The sequence below is a fragment of the Ictidomys tridecemlineatus genome, chromosome 7, assembly GCF_052094955.1.
Source record: "Ictidomys tridecemlineatus isolate mIctTri1 chromosome 7, mIctTri1.hap1, whole genome shotgun sequence".
Lineage (NCBI taxonomy): Eukaryota > Metazoa > Chordata > Mammalia > Rodentia > Sciuridae > Ictidomys > Ictidomys tridecemlineatus.
In genome coordinates, this window is record NC_135483.1 from 185,802,898 (window position 1) to 185,821,245 (window position 18,348).

The 18,348-nt window shown below is 38.2% G+C and overlaps 1 protein-coding gene across 12 annotated transcripts in view; it reads right to left on the bottom strand.

Annotated features, from left to right (window-relative positions):
- Dock10 (dedicator of cytokinesis 10) overlaps positions 1–18,348 on the bottom strand; it is a 237,241-nt gene that overhangs the window by 18,770 nt on the left and 200,123 nt on the right. For 10 of the 12 annotated variants that reach the window (XM_078018102.1, XM_078018100.1, XM_078018097.1 and 7 more), the window contains exons 32-48: positions 17,648–17,823; positions 17,405–17,521; positions 16,081–16,192; positions 15,214–15,335; positions 15,006–15,120; positions 14,840–14,906; positions 14,571–14,618; positions 13,913–14,014; positions 11,833–11,957; positions 10,834–10,946; positions 7,098–7,235; positions 6,315–6,497; positions 5,587–5,697; positions 4,373–4,588; positions 3,356–3,413; positions 2,948–3,046; positions 264–370 (exon numbers count right to left, since the gene is read on the bottom strand). In XM_078018102.1, the coding sequence (XP_077874228.1) occupies positions 264–370; positions 2,948–3,046; positions 3,356–3,413; positions 4,373–4,588; positions 5,587–5,697; positions 6,315–6,497; positions 7,098–7,235; positions 10,834–10,946; positions 11,833–11,957; positions 13,913–14,014; positions 14,571–14,618; positions 14,840–14,906; positions 15,006–15,120; positions 15,214–15,335; positions 16,081–16,192; positions 17,405–17,521; positions 17,648–17,823 (2,009 nt within the window). The remainder of the gene's footprint in view (positions 1–263; positions 371–2,947; positions 3,047–3,355; positions 3,414–4,372; positions 4,589–5,586; positions 5,698–6,314; positions 6,498–7,097; positions 7,236–10,833; positions 10,947–11,832; positions 11,958–13,912; positions 14,015–14,570; positions 14,619–14,839; positions 14,907–15,005; positions 15,121–15,213; positions 15,336–16,080; positions 16,193–17,404; positions 17,522–17,647; positions 17,824–18,348) is intronic. The other 2 variants (XM_078018099.1, XM_078018103.1) reach the window with 2 other exon arrangements.

An 18,348-nucleotide genomic window follows, 5' to 3' on the forward strand; every position in this document is an offset into this window, starting at 1 on the left:
TGACTTACAGAAGAACTGATCATGTTTATCCTAGAGAAATAAGTAAGGCTTAGCTTAAATTTTCATTGAAAATTATGCATAATGGAATCTGATATCTATTAATCTTGGCTTATGTTAGCCTAATTTCATTTTGTTTAATGAAGTCATAATATACCGTAACATTATCTGACTTCTGAATAAGCTCTTTTTCCTCTATTTGCTTAACATTACAATTCAGAGTATCTTTTTATTTAATTACTATGCATTAATCATGATAGTCTAACCTCATTGTATGGAGTATCTTGCATTCCTGAATCTTCTTTCATTGCTCCTTCTTCTTTAATATTTGGTGTAATGCTCAGGAAAGCTGGCCATCCCATAGAGAACATGCCTTGGGAGAAACACACAAGACATTATTATTTGAATCAAATATTATTTGGGAAAGACAATGACTTTGTTTAGGATGTTAAACGTGGTAGTATTATTCAATTCACATAATCAACGAGATGGTTATATTGTGACTTTTGATAAATACTGCCTGCCAGTCAACCAGTGCTTCCCCTTTATAATTTTTGTATCATTTTCTGGTGGCATTGTGTGTAAAGAGCTAGCATGGAGTTTTGAAGAGAGCATAGAATTTGTAAGTACATGTAGTTGCAATGTTCTGGGTCATTAACCTCTCTGAGCCTGTTCCATCTTTTGTTCAACTGGAGACATCAATATCTATTTCAAAGGATGTTGAAAGGATTAAAAACACAATATTTGAGAAAACATCTGGTGTATTCTGTGAATTGTAAAGACAATGCTCAAGACTCACTAGGTTTCACTTTTGCATTATCTAGAAACCTTCTACATCTTCCTACTATCCTGGCCACTAACTTTTTAAAAAGTCCTAAATAAGATTAAAAGACTCTACAGGTATATGTGATATCTAGATGATAATGAGAAATGTTCCCAGAGGAGAAATCAGGTGTGAATGATGGGGAACATGATGGATGAGGGTCACAGGCTGCAATGACAGAACAGCCTTTGAATGTTGGTTCCATGGCAAGCTAAACTGCAAGCACTGTTTCTCTTGGTTTTCTCATCCATGAATAGGAAGTGATAAAGGCACCCGAGTCATAGATGTTACTGATGATGAATGGAGACATCGCCAGGATGTTGCTTAGCACACAGCCTTCTATGGAGCAAGCGCTTTCCAAGCTCCAGGTCACATTCTGGGGAATGATTCCACTGTTACCACTTTAGACATGTAACTAAATTCATTCCCCAAACATGCTAGAAATCATCATCATCAGCAGCAGCAGCAGCAGCAGCAGCACTGCAATCCAAACCTTGGTTTTAAAAATTAGACTTTCCTACTTTTTAGAATGATTGTACATGTATTAAAATACAAGAGAATTGATGGTAGAAGGAAACACCACAACACAATTCTCACAGGACCATGATCATTTAATGCATCTGAGGCAGCTCCGCTTTCCTCAGTTGCCTGTCTTCACCATGTCTTTATCATGTGCACATTGCAGGCAGGGCACAGTTTATTCTGCTGACTCAGAAACATCACAACATGAAAGCACATTAGAAACTTCAAATACAAGTCTGTGAGTTTCAGAAACCTGGTGGATATGAATATATGCTCGTGCATCTCAAGTGATCCCTTTCCCTGAAGTTTACTAATAAATGTATCCTTTTTTTCCCAGTGGGTATATTATATTTTAATATCACCACAGGTCTAAAGCTGAGCATTTTAAAATGTTGTAAAATTAAAAATGCATACAGCTTTTGGGCACATAAATTTCCACAACTTCTCAAACCGATACTTGGTTTTATTAGTTTTCTTCAATTCATTTTTAGTTATAATTTGAAGCAGTTTTTCTGGAACTGTATGGTATCTGATCATGATATAAATAGATGGGCAGGAAGTGCATGATAAATAAAAAGGTGCTATTTTTAATGATTTGCATATAAAGTGAGGCTAAATAGAAAACATGGAAGTAAGCAAGAAGATGCCTGGATTTCAGGGTGAATATGAGCTATGATGCCAACTGTCTTCTCCAAGGACTATAAAGAAGTTATCTTATTGTTTCATTCTGGTCATTTGGTTCAAATGTCTTCTATGCAAAATCTACTGTGACCTTTCAGAAAATATACACATATTTAAATGGGATGAAGTAGATTTCTGAAATACTGCAACTAAAGTTCATTTACATGTTTAGGTATTTTGATATTAATGTTTACAAATATATTTCCCGTGTCCATACGCTGAGTTTTTCCACTCAAAATTGCAAGTTAAGATAGTGTTATCAAGTAGATTTTAGTTCATAAATTTTGGGTTTAAACAAACTTTTCCGAGAGGATATAGATTACATGTGTTAACTATTCTTTAAAAAAGAAAACCCCAGTAACTTTAATTTTTGTTATATTTTATCAGATATTAATGATGGAATAACTTTAATTAAAGGAAATCCATGCTGCAAATCATGTGTTATAAATTGATAGTTTATGCTTTTAAAAATGAACTGGAACATGCTGATTATAAAATCCTCCATATATAGTATATGTACATATCTCGTTGATGTGTCTCTTAGTTGAAATAAAGTATTTATTACATTTACAAATTAAAATAGATTCTTCTCACATATTAATTCATCAATTTCTAAATAAAATTCCAATGGCCGACCCAAATGCAGATTGGTACCCAAATATGACCATAGCTCACAATCCTGAATGTTGGCTAACACTCAGTTCTGTTTGCTGAGAATTATTTTTTTTCTAGAAATCTAACTTCCTAAATTGTGAATAGGATTTCTGAACATTACTAACTTAACGTTTTTGCAGAGTAAATTCTGCAGGTCTGAGATAGTTTTTGCTTTGGGAATACATCTAAAAGGTTTTCAATGAAATAAAATTTAGGCAGCAGCTTGATTTCCTCTGCATGGGGGTGAATAAGCACAGTTAGATCACTCACTTCCTCCACCTGGAGTTGTTAGTAATGGATTACTATCGCAGGGGTGGGTATCCTCTGGGAGCAGGGATGATGTGCAAATCTTTTCCATTTTCCAGTAACCTATGGTAGTGCAAGATGAAGTTAGACCATGTTTTTGTTAATCCAAGCTTATGAAACTACAAACCATTAATCAATGATATAGTCTCATTTTGGACAAAGAAGCTGACCATTCAGTTAGCCTTGCTGTACATAAAATAGACAAACTAGTGGAACAATAGTTAAAATTTTCGAGTGCAGCATAATAAGAAACATCTGTGAAAGTGACTGTTAATAAAACATAAGTGAGATTAATATAATACAAAATTAATAAATTAATTTTTAGCCAGGTTTCAATGTGTGTGGACTCCCCGCTTCCCGTGGCCATCTTACCCTTCCTTTTCAGGTACTCTGCGATGAGGGCAGCGATATGGATGTAACACATAGCAGCCTGTGAAAAGAAAGAAAACAAGGATTCCGAGGATGGATTTTACTCTTTATCTTGCTAGGACTAATAATCTTCCATATTCCACATCAGAATATGTTAGGTAGAAGAATACTATGTAATGACAGCATTGAAAGTAAGAATCAATTGGATTTCTGAAAATTTCACCATCGAGAATAAAACGAATATTTGGGATTTTCTGTTTGTATTTCCTGATATGATTTTGAAATGCATAAAGAAACTGGTCTGAACAATTTTCCTATAGCATTACTTTCCTTCCTTAAGATCTAAGCCTGGCTTTTAAAAAATCTGTAGGTCCTTTTCTTACTAAAACTATAAACTGTAGTAACTGGTCATAAATTGAAAATAAAAATTAATCAGCCTTCTAAGTTTTTCTGCCTTCAGTGATGGCTTCTCTTCTGATTCCTATTGCCTTTGAAATGGCTGTCTCATGGGTTAGTACTTGATTAAACAGTGTGACCTGGTGTCACAGGTCAGTTACCCTCAGACCAGAATTACGTGGGTAATGCTATGTTTTTCCATGGCCAGTGTGGACTAGCTGTACCAAGGACTAATTTCCTCCGCCTGAGCTCACTCACCATAGTAGCAAGCTTCCCCCTTCAAACCCAATTGCAGGGGAGGAATTTTAAAACAGAACATTAATTTTTATGACTCTTAATTTCCAGACCGCCTCACCACCACCCTCCACGCCTCAGGGTATAAGCATTCAGCTCTGCACTGCTTTTCACACATGGCTGTCACCCCCACTTATTAGATGTCATCTATTTGGAGTTGGGTGTCCTTGAGTTCTACATGCTAGCTTGTCGGACACCATATATAGTCGAGTCATGGTGGAAATGTACGGTGACACTTTGTGATTCATGGATTCATGTTGTACATGAAAATTCAGTCATCCTGATAACAGGATGTGACCGACAGCCAGTGAATGAGCCTTTGCCGGTTACCTCGGACAGGTCTCCATTCCTTGCGTGAATCTTGGCCATGCTTTCTAGCCAGGTCCTTCGTAGTTCAGGGGTGCTTGCGTAGGAATTCGCCAGGCTGTACTGGAGGTCCACCAGCATCTCAGGGTCCTTCTCGTGTTCCTTCATCTGAGCCGTGGCCATCAAAACTGTCCGGATTCGCTTCGTTAGGTCTTTCACCTCCGCTGGGAAATTGCTGTTCTTTGGAAAAGAGAGCACCTGGGTCATTACCTGTTTAGAGTTCCCAAGTTAACTTCCTTCAGGTCAGCTATTAGCTGTGGCTTGGCATCACCAAGCTACTTGGTGTAGCCTACATGTTGCTCATCAATGTTTGCATTCTACATATGTGTTCTGATTCTGGTAATACACATACATCTGAATATGAGAATTATAGGAGACTCTCCTTTGGCTTTCTAGCCTACTTTTCTTCTGGGATAGCATCCTGATAGCCTTTGAGATCCTGTCCTCCATGACTCTAGTTCACGTGATTTGAAAATGTCTGATTTCATTCATAGGCACCACAGGTGGCACAGGGCACTAGTCTGGCCAATCATATTTTCCCCCAGGCCATTGTAATTGGCTTATTATAGAAGATTGGATCAAAGAGATCCAGTGCTGGGTCTTTAATTGGCATTATCAAATGAGGAGCCTTTCCCACTCATAAGCACTATCAATGTGCTCCTGACTTCTGAGAGCAATCCCCTGCGGAGATCCTACCTGTAATAAAGTGAACAAAGACGACCTGAACATAGAGATCAGGAAAGAGGCAAAAGAGAAACAGTAGGGGAGGAGTGTCTGAAAGCATTATTTTAATCTATGAGTCTAGTCATGATGGAAACTTGGCTCTAACCCCTAGAATTTTCAATATATTAATTAAAGGGAAAAGTCTTTTGAACGTGCTAACAGAAAGATAAGATGTATTTGCCCAAGAATGGGGCGTGAGTGAATCACTTCATTTCAGGATATTTCTGGTAACTATTCTTGTAATATACCTTTCAACATATCTTGGAAATTCTACCCAACAGACTGTGTGCTGAAAACATAGGAGCTATCAATGCCATCAAGAAAACTCAAATATTCAAAGTCTCAGTAAACAAAATACAGAATTAACTTGTTTATGATTCTGCTATCCCATGAAAAGAATCCTCTTCAGCTTATTCTTGATTCTTTAGAAGAAAAGTCCACGAAGCATTTCTTACTTTCATCTGCTTGTCTCCATTGGCAAAGTTATTGGTGATTGCGAGGGAATGTTGAAACCGAGAGCCTCCGATCCCTGCATCAGCTATTAACTGGCTTACTGCTTTGATGAGCTGGAAGGCAAACGGAAAATGAGCCCCTGAAGCAAAATGCAAAAGAGAATTTTTAAAGAAATTCACTGGATTGGATTTAGGCGTCATCTCTCCCTGTAGGTCCAATGCCCCATAGGTCACTATGGCATCTTCAGAAGGCCACGTGATCCAGGGCATTTCCTTCCAAACATGAGTGTCTGGGGAAAGCTGCAGCAATCTTGGATATCTCAAAGAAAGACATTTATGCATTTAGAATTTGGTGTGTTTGGTCTTCCAGCACTGGCAATGGTTACCTGAGTTGTCTAACCTATGTGATTCTATTTCCTGGATGAAGAAAGGAAAGCGCAATGTATGAGTGGAGATATGGGCTGTGTGGATTTCTGCCCAGCTGTGCTCCTCCTCTAAAGCAGTGTACTGGGCTCTGTAAGGAGAATGTGGTGGAGGAGTTGTTGACTGGTTTCCTGGGGACAAGAGGCTTCAGTTACTGCAGAAACACATCAGTGTGTGTGTGTGTGTGTGTGTGTGTGTGTGTGTTCTGGTGCTGGAATTAAACCCAGGGCCTAGTGCATGGCGGGCAAGTGCTCCATCCCCAATCTGTGGCTTTACCAACGGCATTAATGAAAACTGGTGGTGCTTACCTGTAAATGGGAACGGACAATTGACTTCTGCTTGTTAAATTCAAAATTCTTCCTCATGAAGAAGTACAGAAGTGCTGAGGCTTCCATCTGAGTTGACCGTGACCTGTGGTTACAGCATTTTAGGACTTCATAGCAGAATGATCCACAGAGGTCGGCAGGCCCTTGAAAGAATGCTGAGGGAAACTAGAGAAATGGAGAATGGATGGAGTAGGCAACAGTCCTTCATTGAGCTCTGATTTTTCTCATAGGTTTAAACTCCCTAGAACAAAACTCCTATTTTTTTTAACTTACTCCTTTTTTTTTCCGTTTGCAAGTATTAAAAATATACTTTCATTAAAAAAAATCTATGTAATTATTCTCCACATCAGTAGCGGATGACAATCCCAAATAACCCAATGAAAGCTCTGAAATGTCCTCTATTCACCAGGCGTCTTTAAAACCACAGGTGTCAGTTATGTGCCCTTGAAGACAGTGGCTCTATGTACTTCAATGTGGGATCTTGAACTTGACATGGATGGACATGGCACTTGAAGGAATGCATTTTACCAAAGTCTGTTACAGCCACCGAGAGCCCAAAGCACTGGTGATTGGAGGCAATTTTCTATTCTTTTAGTATTCAATCAGGCAGAATATCAACTCATTTTGAGACCAGGAATCAATGTCTAGTCAAACCAAAAGAGAAGGAAACAAAGCTTCTTCCTGCCACATTGAGGGACGCCAGGATTATTATGTGTTTATTATTATCCTGAACTGAGCGTTCCCTGGAACCTGGCAGATGCTTACCTTGCATACAAACAGTCTCAAAGAGGCAAACACATGCTTCAGTGCTGTGGCTGACTGGTTGACTTGGAAAAAGAGCATGTAGGTGTCAAAGACCCTTTTCATCAATGAATTTTGACAGTCAGCTTGTTGGAGTTGTCTCTGGAAATTCAGCACAGATGTTATTTAGTATAAGTGAAAGAACACTTGCATTTCTTAAAAATATTTACTGTGAACCTACCATATGGTAGACACGATTCTGGGTGCTAGAAAAAAAACCACTGAGTAAGAAGACACGGTTCCTATTCTCAGGGAAACTTATGAAGCAGTGATGGAAAAACTGAGTGAGATGAGACAGCAGCATGCTTTGACAGATTTGCTTTGAGGGTGGGATTACATTGATAGGGTGATCAGTGAGGACTTTTTTCATGGGTGAAGGGATACATGAGCTGAAAGAACAGTGCCTCAGAGATCTGAGAGGACCTTCCCAGGAGGGACAAACAGCTGGTACAAGAGCTGGAGTTGCAGGGGAGCTTCTGAGTTCAAGGTTGAGAAAGAAAAACAGAATAACTGATGCATAGTAAACGGGGAAGGATCAGGGGAGAGAAAAAAGGTGAGTCACAGATAGGCAGGTCCTGTGGGCACAGGGAAAGCCTTTCAAATGAGAGATTTGAGAAACATTTCCACTGAGTTATAAACATTCAGAACAGACTTGTTCATCTAAAAGCAGGGCTTTCTTGGTGTAATGGTGCTATTGGATGTAGACAGTTTATTCAACAGATGCAACTTCTGGATCAATCCTTAATGTGCCAGCCAAGGTCTGTAGCTCATATGGTTATGTTACAAATATTTTTAATATCATTATGGAAGTATAATTGACAAACAATAAATTGCACATATTCAAAGTGTGCAATTGGGTGAGTTTGACATTGGTATACACCCATGAAACTGTCACCACAATAAAGATAACGCACATCTCCATTACTCCCCAAAGTTTTTTTTTTAATACCTTCATTTTATTTGTTTATTTTTATGTGGTGCTGAGGATTGAACCCAGAGCCTCACATGTGCTAGGCAAGTCCTCTACCACTGAGCCACACGCCCAGCCTTCCAAAGGTTTAAAACATCTTTTTTTCTAATCCTTCTCTCCTGTCTCCTCCATATCCTTGGGCAACCACTGATCTGCTGTTTCTATTCTGTGCATTTTCTAAAATTTTATATAAATTGAACAATATAGTATATACCCTTTTTTGGTTTGGCTTCTTAAACTTAATCCACGTTGCATCCTGTAGTGGCAGTTTCTTGTTTTTACCGATTTTTATCAGAGTAGTCTGTTGCATAAATAGAAATTCATCTAGCTGTTGATATATAATGGGGTCTTTCACCCTACACAAAACTCAAAGTGAATCAAAGACCTAGGAATTGGTCAGAAAGTTTGCAACTGCTAGAAGAAATCATAGGCTCAACCTTCCAACATATTGGTGCAAGCACCCACTTCCTTAATAAGATCCCTGAAGCTCAAGAAATAAAGTCAAGAATCAAGAAGTGGGATGATGTCAAATTAGAAAAAGCTTCGACACAGCAAAGAAAACAAGAGCATGAAGAGAGAACCTACAGAAGGGAGAAAATCTTGCCAGTTATTCCTTATACAGGGCATTAATATCCAGACTATATAAAGAACTCAAAAAACTTAATACACATATACAAAATAACTGAATCAGCAAATGGGCAAAAGAACTAAAGAGACATTCTCAAAAGAAGAAATACAAATGGCCAACACATATATGAAAAAATATTCTACAACCCTAGCAATGAGGGGAATGCAAATCAAAATTACGTTGAGATTTCATCTCACTCCACTTAGAAAGGCAACCATCAAGAATACAAATAATAATAAATGTTGGCCAGGATGTGGGGAAAAAGGTACACTTGTACATTGCTGGGACTAAGAATTAGTACAACCACTTTGGAAGCAGGATGGAGATTTGAAAAGGCTAGGAATGGAATCACTATATGACCTAGCTATCCTACTCCTTGGTACCAATCCAAAAGAACTAAAATCAGCTTACTACAGTGACACAGCCACATCAATGTTTGTAGCAGCTCAAGTCACAATAACTAAGCTGTGGAACCGACCTAGATGCCCTTCAACAGATGCATGGATAAAGAAAATATGGCACATATCCATAATGAAGTCTTACTCAGCCATAAAGAAGAATGGAATTTTGGCATGTGCTGGTAAATGGACAGAAATGAGAACATCATGATAAGGGACATAAGCCAGACTCAGAAAGTCAAGGGTGTAATCTATTCTCTTATATGTGGAAGCCAGAATGAAAAGAGAAAAGAAAAAAAAGGATCGGGGATCCTGTGAAAATAGAAGGGAGATCAGTATAATAGAAGAAAGAGAGGGAGGAGGGACTGGAAGAGGGAGGAACTGTGAAATGAAATTGACCAAATTATGCTACGTACATACATGAATATCCCACTGTGAATTCCATCTTTATGTATATTTATAAAGCACCAATTTAAAAAGCAACAATTAAGTAGAAGTAAGACCAGTAAAATAGAGGAAGGGGAGGTAGGTGGAGAAAGAAAGCGGAAGCAGTGGGGACTGAAATGGAGCAAATTATATTCCATGAATGTCAAAATGAACCCCACTATTAAGTATGATTATAATGCACTAATAAAAATGTTCAAAATGGGCTGAGGCTGTAGCTCAGTGGCAGAGCACCTGCCTAGCATGCATGAGGCACTAGGGTTGATCCTTAGCACCACATAAAAATAAAAACAAATAAAATAAAGGCACTCTGTCCATATCTAAATACAAAAATATTGTAAAAAAGGATATTTTAAAAATAAAGCTATTGTGTGCTGAGTGCAGTGGTGCACACCTGTAATCCCAGTGGCTCAGGAGGCTGAGGCAGGAGGATCACAAGTTCAAAGCTCAGGTGAGGTGCTAAGCAACTCAGTGAGACTCTGTCTCTAAATAAAATACAAAACAGGCTGGGGATGTGGCTCAGTGGTTGAGTGGCCCTGAGTTCAATCCCCAGTACCCCTGTCCCCACCTCCAAAAAGCTTCTATGTTTATCTGTATACAAATCTTGGTGTAGACTTACGATTTTATTTATCCTGGTAATTCAGGAGGAGTATCTGGCATTAGAAGAGCTGGTCACATGATAGGTATATGATTAACTTTACAAAACCACTACATTGGTTTTCAAAGTGTCTTTACCATTTGCATTCCTACAATCAGTGAATGACAGTTTCTCTACATCTTTGTCAAAACCTGACAAGGTCAGTCTTTTTAACTTTAGCAATTTAAATAGGTATATAGTAATTTCATTGCATCAAAGATGAACAAATGGCAAATAAGAAGACAAAATATGCTCAAAATTAGTAAGTCTTTTTTTAAAAAATCTAGTTGTAAATTTAATACAAAGTATCATTTGTCTATCCCATTTCTGTTGAAAAAGTAGATAAAGTGCCATTCTCATTTAGCCTAGACTACCTAAAAGCAAACTAAGAGAAACTAGAAAGAAAGACTGTTATTGGACAAAAGTCTGGATCACAAGCCAGCATTGACCAGCTTGTGATAAAATCTGAATTTCATAGTTAATATGCTTTCCCCTCACATGTAAATTGATTCATGTAAGGTCAATTGATTTCATAAACCATCCTAAAAACACGTCCTTGACCTTGAATGACTTCTCTACCTCCCGTTTAATTATTCTGCAGAAAATGCTGTGCGTGTGTTCACCTGATGTACGTGCGTGAATAGGGACAGCAGGTCGAGGATAGTGAGGCAGACCTCTGTAGCCACGTTGGCTTCTGTGTCCACGTGGTGCACGATGTCTATTTCATTGGAGTTGCCTACAAAATAAAACCACATATGGAGGTCTAAAACAATTCTTTGTATCTAATGAAGGATTTTCTTCCATTACAATGTATCCAGTGTTTATTGGTATCTTGATTAATAATTTATTAAATGAAAGTGCTTTTGTTTGTTCATTTTCTTTAATGGCTGAATTAGGAAACAGCAGATGGAGGCTTTAGTTTTTGTGCCCTTTGCATATGTAAGCTGTAGGGTTTCCATCCTTTCTTAGTTCTTTTCTATCGATTCAGCTCCTGACAGAGTCATATTTCTGGTAATCAGGCTGTTTTAAGGTTTATGCTTTCGGGCTGACAGATCCACTATTAAGTATGGTCTCAGGGAACAGTCTGCACAAATAGCCCCCTCAGAAAGGCACACAGTGTATTCACAGGTTAAGATTAAGACATACAGCTTGACAAAAGCAATGGTTGGTGCATGCCCATCATCGCTACCGTTTATGTGCCACAAAACACCAAGTTGTTTCTTTCTCACTGACATTGGAGTGTGTGCCTCTCTGGGTTCAAGATATCATATCTCTTGCTCTACACATGGACAATGTCATCCTCTTCTTCCAGAATCTTCAGTAACAATCTGGTTGAGAGAGGTCCTGCAACCCTCAAAATACCAAAAGTCGCTTGTTTCCGGGGAAACCTGCCCTGAGCATATCATGTTAAGAGTTTCACTTTCTCCTTTCTTTCCCATAAGGGCACTACATTTTAAAAACCATTCCTGGTGCTTCTTTTCTCCAAGTAAAATTTCCAAGGGTGCCACAGATCTTAAAGTGTGGATTCCCTGGCACAGCAACATCCCTTCCATTTCTCAAACATTATCATTCCAGAGAACAGTCAGTAACCATCTTGTTCCTATCACTTCTGGTTTACTTACTAGACATGGTGTTGTCTAACATCTGTAAGAGTTTAGGGTTAGAAAGTGCATTTTTGCCTCGAATTATAGGTAAAGTTTGTGATCTGTGCTGCTTATGTCCTTCATGACCAGAGTTGGTGTGCATCCTGAAAAGGAAATGAGAAAGTGGTTAATATTGAGTGGGGATGTTCCATCCAAATATTCCAGATTGAGTCAAATATATAAAAAGAAGTCTTTTTATTAAAAAAAATTAATTAAAAGCCACATGATGAATGTGACTTCTAAATACTTTTGGAGAAATTTATTTAATTCAAAACAGTATTTAGAATGCTAATGCATAGAATAACAGATGCTCAAATCTGTTCAAGCACATTCCTTGTTATTTTGTAAAAATTGTGGGATTCCATGAATGTGGAGTTGGCTACTGGTTGATAAGGAAGGCATAGTGGTGGGCATTAGAAGCCACAATACTATGTATCTCAGAATCATTGCATTGTTTTTAAAGAAGTGTAAAATCTCCTCTAAAACCCTTATGTTCCTCTGTTTTTATATTTGGAAATTCCTCATGACTTTTCATCTGCTGGTTCACATCCATAGGTCGGGGGGAGGGAGCTGATGTGTGTCCATTGTGGGGGAGGTAGACATCTGAGGGTCCTCTGTGCTTGAAGGGGTAACAGTGGTCTACAGTGCTATTCCTCCACTGCCCCAGGGCACTTCCAAATGGAAACATCAGGTGGTGTTTTTGTGGAATTAGGGACACCTCCTGCTTATGACTGTATGATTTGGCCAAAGAATAAGCTAATAATGCTTGGGATGTTTGCTGTCACATAAGCTACTCATAAACACTTATATGAGAGAAGCAGACAATGGCAGATGTCCTTAAAACCTACAAAAGAGGCTATGGTTTTCTCTGTCACATTCTTCAAGGCTATTTGATTCTGGCTAAATCAAAGGGTCTGGATGGTTCAAGGTTCAGGAGACCTAACTCTGGCTTTCAGTCGCCCAGGAAACCTGAGTTGTTCCCGAATCTACAAGGAATAATTTGTTCTGTGCTATATGGCTCGAACCTTCGTGACTGTTTTCCTCCAGGTCTTGAGTCTCTTTATTCTGAACTTGTAAAGGAGAAGTCCTGGTTTCCAGATAAGGGGCAGCAGGGCGTGGGCTCTGTCCAGCTGTTTCAGGAGGAGCCTGAAATCTAGCCCACCAAACATCTATAGATTTGCAGCAGCCTCAAGTGGATTACTATTTTTATTAAGCCTGGAAAGCAATTTTTTTACTGTTCTATCAACATTTGCAAACACACCCATTACATTTTTAAAATTTACTTTCTCACCAGAGGGCAATTGAAGGGTCCCCCTGGAGGGAGGCAGAATTTATTCTATGATTTATTGACTATCTACCAGTCTCACATTTCCTTCTAATACTTTCTAAAATATTCATATTATATATTATTATGCCACCTCTGGGAAAAACAAATCAAACTGGGGAAATTTTAGGAAGCAATTCTTATTTATTAGACCTAGAGGAGCTCTAAGGTAGAATTTTGGGGCAAATGTCTCCCATTAGGTATGCTAATGAAGGGTGACTGCAGGTCCTATATGCCAGAAAAAATCTGTCTAATGACTAGGAAGTCTAAGGGGAGTTAATAGGTTCTGAATACTTTCTTATTAGCTTTGACCCTTTAAAAAACAACACTGGTTTTCATAACATTGCTAAAATATTACAATTGCTGAAAAGAAAAGGAAGACATGATCTCAAATTTTGCTTTGTCACTAGGAGATTAACAAGTGTTAAAAGAAGCACTCATTGGAATTGTGTGTATCTTTCAGGTCCAATTAAATTGAAATTCTCATTAAAGCTCATTCTATTCAAGGCATTGTGCTCTAAGTGCACACAAATAAGGCATAATCCTTAGCTCTTTGATTGTATAAGCTAGTGGGCCAGATAAAGTGCTTCTTTATATAAATATACAGAGTAACTTACAGATCTGCATTTGGCCTGAAATATATAGATGTGTGTATCCACACCTCTCATAGGCTTTCATCCACAAATCTACACGGATATACACAAGTGAGTAATTTTAATACCAATGTGATGTTACCATTGTGACAAGAGCCCTGATGTCTGGCAGGAAGGATTGGATCCTTTGAGGGTTCCATTGTTCTGGGTAGATTGCACAAATTTAAATGCAGCAGCAATTTTTCTGCAAGAGAAACTGAAGTTTTTATAATGGCTCAACTTTTATAACTTGCATAAAAACATGATGACAACTGACAAAGTGATTACTAACAAAATTTGATATGCTTTGAACTAGTGGAAAGTAAAATTTGAGTTTCTTCTGGAAATAGGAAACTGGGGTGCTGTGGATATTTTTTGTCACTCATGAGAAAATGACAACAGCCATAAGCTATTTCAGATTAATTTTTGTTTTTAGTTTATTGGAACTATTTTCCTAAATAGGTATTTTCTAAATTTTACTATGTAATTATAGATTAATTAGTTCAGAAGATACATGAAATAAAGTATCTACTGATAAATGTGTGGTTTCATGCTTTTCTCCTTAGAAAACTTTATTCTTGGATGTACTATGAAGAAAGGGAAATCTTCAAACTTGTATGTCTGTTGTGAAGTTAACCTAACATCCTTATTTGCATTTTATAATTTCTAACATATATTTATAAGTGCAACCTGGCATGTTAATATATGTCATAATGCTTTTTCAAAAACCACATTAACCTGATGGGGTTTAAAATCATTACCTTATTATATTGCGTTTTCCAAGGTATCTGAAATTTTGAAGGCAAACACTGGAAAGAAAAGTTGCATTCTCATTATTCACGCTCTTTTTATCTATACCTAACTGTTCATCTTAGTATACTGAAATAAAAATCTCACATATTCTCTAAATATTCTTTGTAGTATTATTGATAGGCAATTTACCATAAAAGTTCTTGGAATAAAGGGTGGGATGGTGAGCTCTTTTGAAAGTTCTAGAAGAAAGTGTTATCTAATGAACTCGAAAACTTACTCCAAGATGCTGAAGAAGTCAGACACCTCTGGACTGGGTGCTCTCTGCCAATAGGCAATCAGAGTTTCTAGAGGGGAAAGTGCAGAGTGTGAAGCTCTTTGCAATAAAAGTTTTCTTTCTTTTTCTTTTTTCTTTTTTAAACTTAATTTGAAAGAGTTCTCTTTACCATCTGAAATTGTTTTCATGATGTGAAGAAAGCACATAAGGAGACTCCGGGTTTCCGCTTGATCTAACTTGTCAAATCGAAGAGTGGACCCAATCAAAGACAAGGGTCTTGGAATCTAGGAGTAAAAGAACCAATAAGGATGGAGCACGGGGAAGCCACCTCTGCCTCACAGTTATGGTGGCTGAGAAGTCCGGGAGGGGAGCTGTACCTTTTCACAGTTGTCCGTCTTCTCACTGCTCTTCTCCGCGGTACTTGGGTTGGAGTCGAGACTTGCTAAGGATGCTCTGGAATCAGCGTGGTTTACTGTAGAAATAGCTATTGATGAAAATGCTGTAAACATAAGCCACAGCACACGTATGGGAATGAGATGGATGGGTACAAAAAGACAAAGATTAAAAAAGAAAAGAAAAGAAAAAGTAAAAGCAACCCCCCCACCACCAAACAAAAACAAAGAACCAAACCACGCTGAGTGCTGAGGTGGCTGCTGTGTTGGGAAACAGAGTCTGGATTGGCATTAAAGATATGGAACATTTTAATTCTTATTAAAATGGTTATTGAGAAAAATTTGAACCATTATAAATGGAAAGAAATAAAAGAACGCTTGTTCTTTTGATCTGTTAAAATGCTTTTTAAAGAAATATAGCTCGCGTTTTAAAAATGTTTTAGTAAAAGCTCATAAAGAGAATTTGGGGAAAGGAGCTTTCAACTTTTGACAGTTTATGAAAAATTAAAAATGACATTTCCAAGATAGTTCTTAAAAATAATCTTTGAAGTTGAAGAGCTATTATATTTTAAAAGGGTCTGCAATAAAAACTTAAAGACTTTCCAGAATGAAGTAATTTGATAACAACTGATCAGATTGCTCCTTAAGCCAAGTAAAAATGAACACTTAGTAGAAGTGGAAGTCACTGAATGGTATTCAAAGAAATATGTAAAAAGGTCTTTGATTGTACAAATGCAATATACTTTGTCATAGATACAATGCACATGAATTATGGATTGGGTACAAAGCACAATGATATACAATGTAAGTGTGGATGAGTGTTAAACACAAGTGTTCTCAGGCTTCGAGTACCTGCTATGGAATTTAGAACATCTTTAGAAAACGATGTATCCACAGAGGTTGCGTGTTTCATAGATGTCTGAGTTTGAAATCCTCCGTTGGTGCTCAAGTCATCTCTAGACCCCTGTTTTCAAAATGCAGAAGAGAGTAATGGCAATTGAGATATTTCCACATTGTTGACCCATATGTATCTTCTCCATTTTACTTCCAGCTAATTTTATTTAACTTGATCTTTTATGTTCTAACAAAAGTTTTCTACCAAAGTCGGCAGTGAGAATGAATATGTCAAAAGCATGCTCTTAGAGACAATTTAATTTTCTTATGTGAGTTTTTTTTTAAGTTTGGTCAAAACAATGCTTTAGATATGGACAAAATGGCTGAGTAATTATGGGTTATATTATAGATTACATGGCATTATTATTATGGGTTAATTTTCATGTAAGTTGCTATTATTAACAACTAGCTTTTTTTCCCTTTATTTTTACTTATTTATATGTGGTGCTAAGAATCAAACCCAGTGCCTCATACATGCTAGGCAGGAGCTCTACCACTGTGCTATGGCCCCAGCCCACAACAACTAGCTTTTAAATGAGTATTTAAATAAGGTTGTGTTCAGTGGCCTGATGGGACTTGTGCTTTATAACAAATGTTTTTTATTGTGTAACTTAATCCTCATAAGGATACATAAGGTATGTATTTTATCCTGTTTACAAATAGGAAACGGGGGCTCAAAATAGCTGGATAACTTATGGAAGGTCACACTGATAATAACTGGTACTGCTGGGATTTGAACAAGGTTCCCTACCAAAAACTCTTCTCCAGGCCTGTGGCCATCTAAATGGGAATATCCTCCACTGTTACTGCATCCAGCAGTGTGTTAATCATCTGGACTTAACCCAGGCAGCAAGTCTCATGTGGGTGGTTGAGAAGTCACAATAATGGTTCAGTGGAGGAAGCACTGTGATGGGCCACTCAGGCTGTCCCTATGGATAAGGCACTTGGCCACACTGAAGCCAGGAAGAATAAAGACAATGTGGAAGGTAGTGGGGGAAAGGTGTGCACTGAGGACAGACCATGGAGGCAACCCAGGAGCTATAAAAACTGGGGGAAAAATGCAAAATGATGCAGAGAACAGAGGAAAAATGCCATGCTGAAGGGATAGACCATGTGGAAGCCTAAAGTGGCCAATCTGGAACAAATGACATGGATGTGATTTCCTTGCATGGACTGTTTAATTGCTAATCTACTCACAGGTGGAACGAAATTATCCATGGTATAAAGAGGAAAAGGACAAATCTGTGTTAATACAGAAAAATGAAATGCTATGCAAACTTACCTGGTTAGATGTATTGACAGTAAAAGGGTACAGGTCCTTCAGGTAAATCCTTGGCATATTGTCCAGAAGCATGCCATACAGGGGCATGTATAAACTTGCTATCTGGGCCTGCTTTCTCTAGGTGAAAAGGTAGCCAGAAGAGATGATTCACATAAAAATCAATAGGCTCGTAGGTCTGATGTGCATTTAATGCAGTGAGCCATTAAATGGTGTTTAGAGAAGGGAGAAAGGAAGACCACTTACTGGTTCTCTGTATCGATCATCAAATGAATGCTTAGCCATGAGATTTTTTAGGACAGCTAAAGCTAAGTGCCTGATATCTTGGTCTTCCTGCAGGGCAAAGCCAACTTCTCGGAGCAGAATCCCGATTAAGAAGTGTTTGCGGCAAAATTCATTTGTGACTGAATATTCAGGCATGTCTTCATTAGGAAAGAAAACAAAATATGTTTTTGAAAATCAAATAGTCACTCTATAATTGCAAAAGATATATCAGACAACTACTTTCATTGCTTGCCACTGGCAGGCGGTATTGGGGAATACAGTGTCGCTACAGAGATATGTGTTCTGTCATCCAGAGGCATTCAGTGAGATGGGGCACGTTCTGTGCCCTGAAACACAAATGCAAACACACACTAACACACCATGTCAATGTGTTTCATCTGATTAAAATGGCATGTTTACAGTACTACTGGAGTTGCATGAGAAAAAAAAAATATTTTCTCTAAGAATCAGGAAATGTAGAAATGGATGTGCTGAGGTGGGCCTTTGAGGATGCTTTAGAGTTTGGAAGTACAGGTGGAGGCAGGGGAGGTCAGACAGGAGGTTGGGAGAAGAAGGGGTAGGGTTTTTGTTGGCATAAAAGTCTGCAGGCACAGGTATTTGGAGGGCACAGGTATATGAGGTCCAGTTGACACAGCCACCAAAAGAGACCTGAGAGAAGGGTT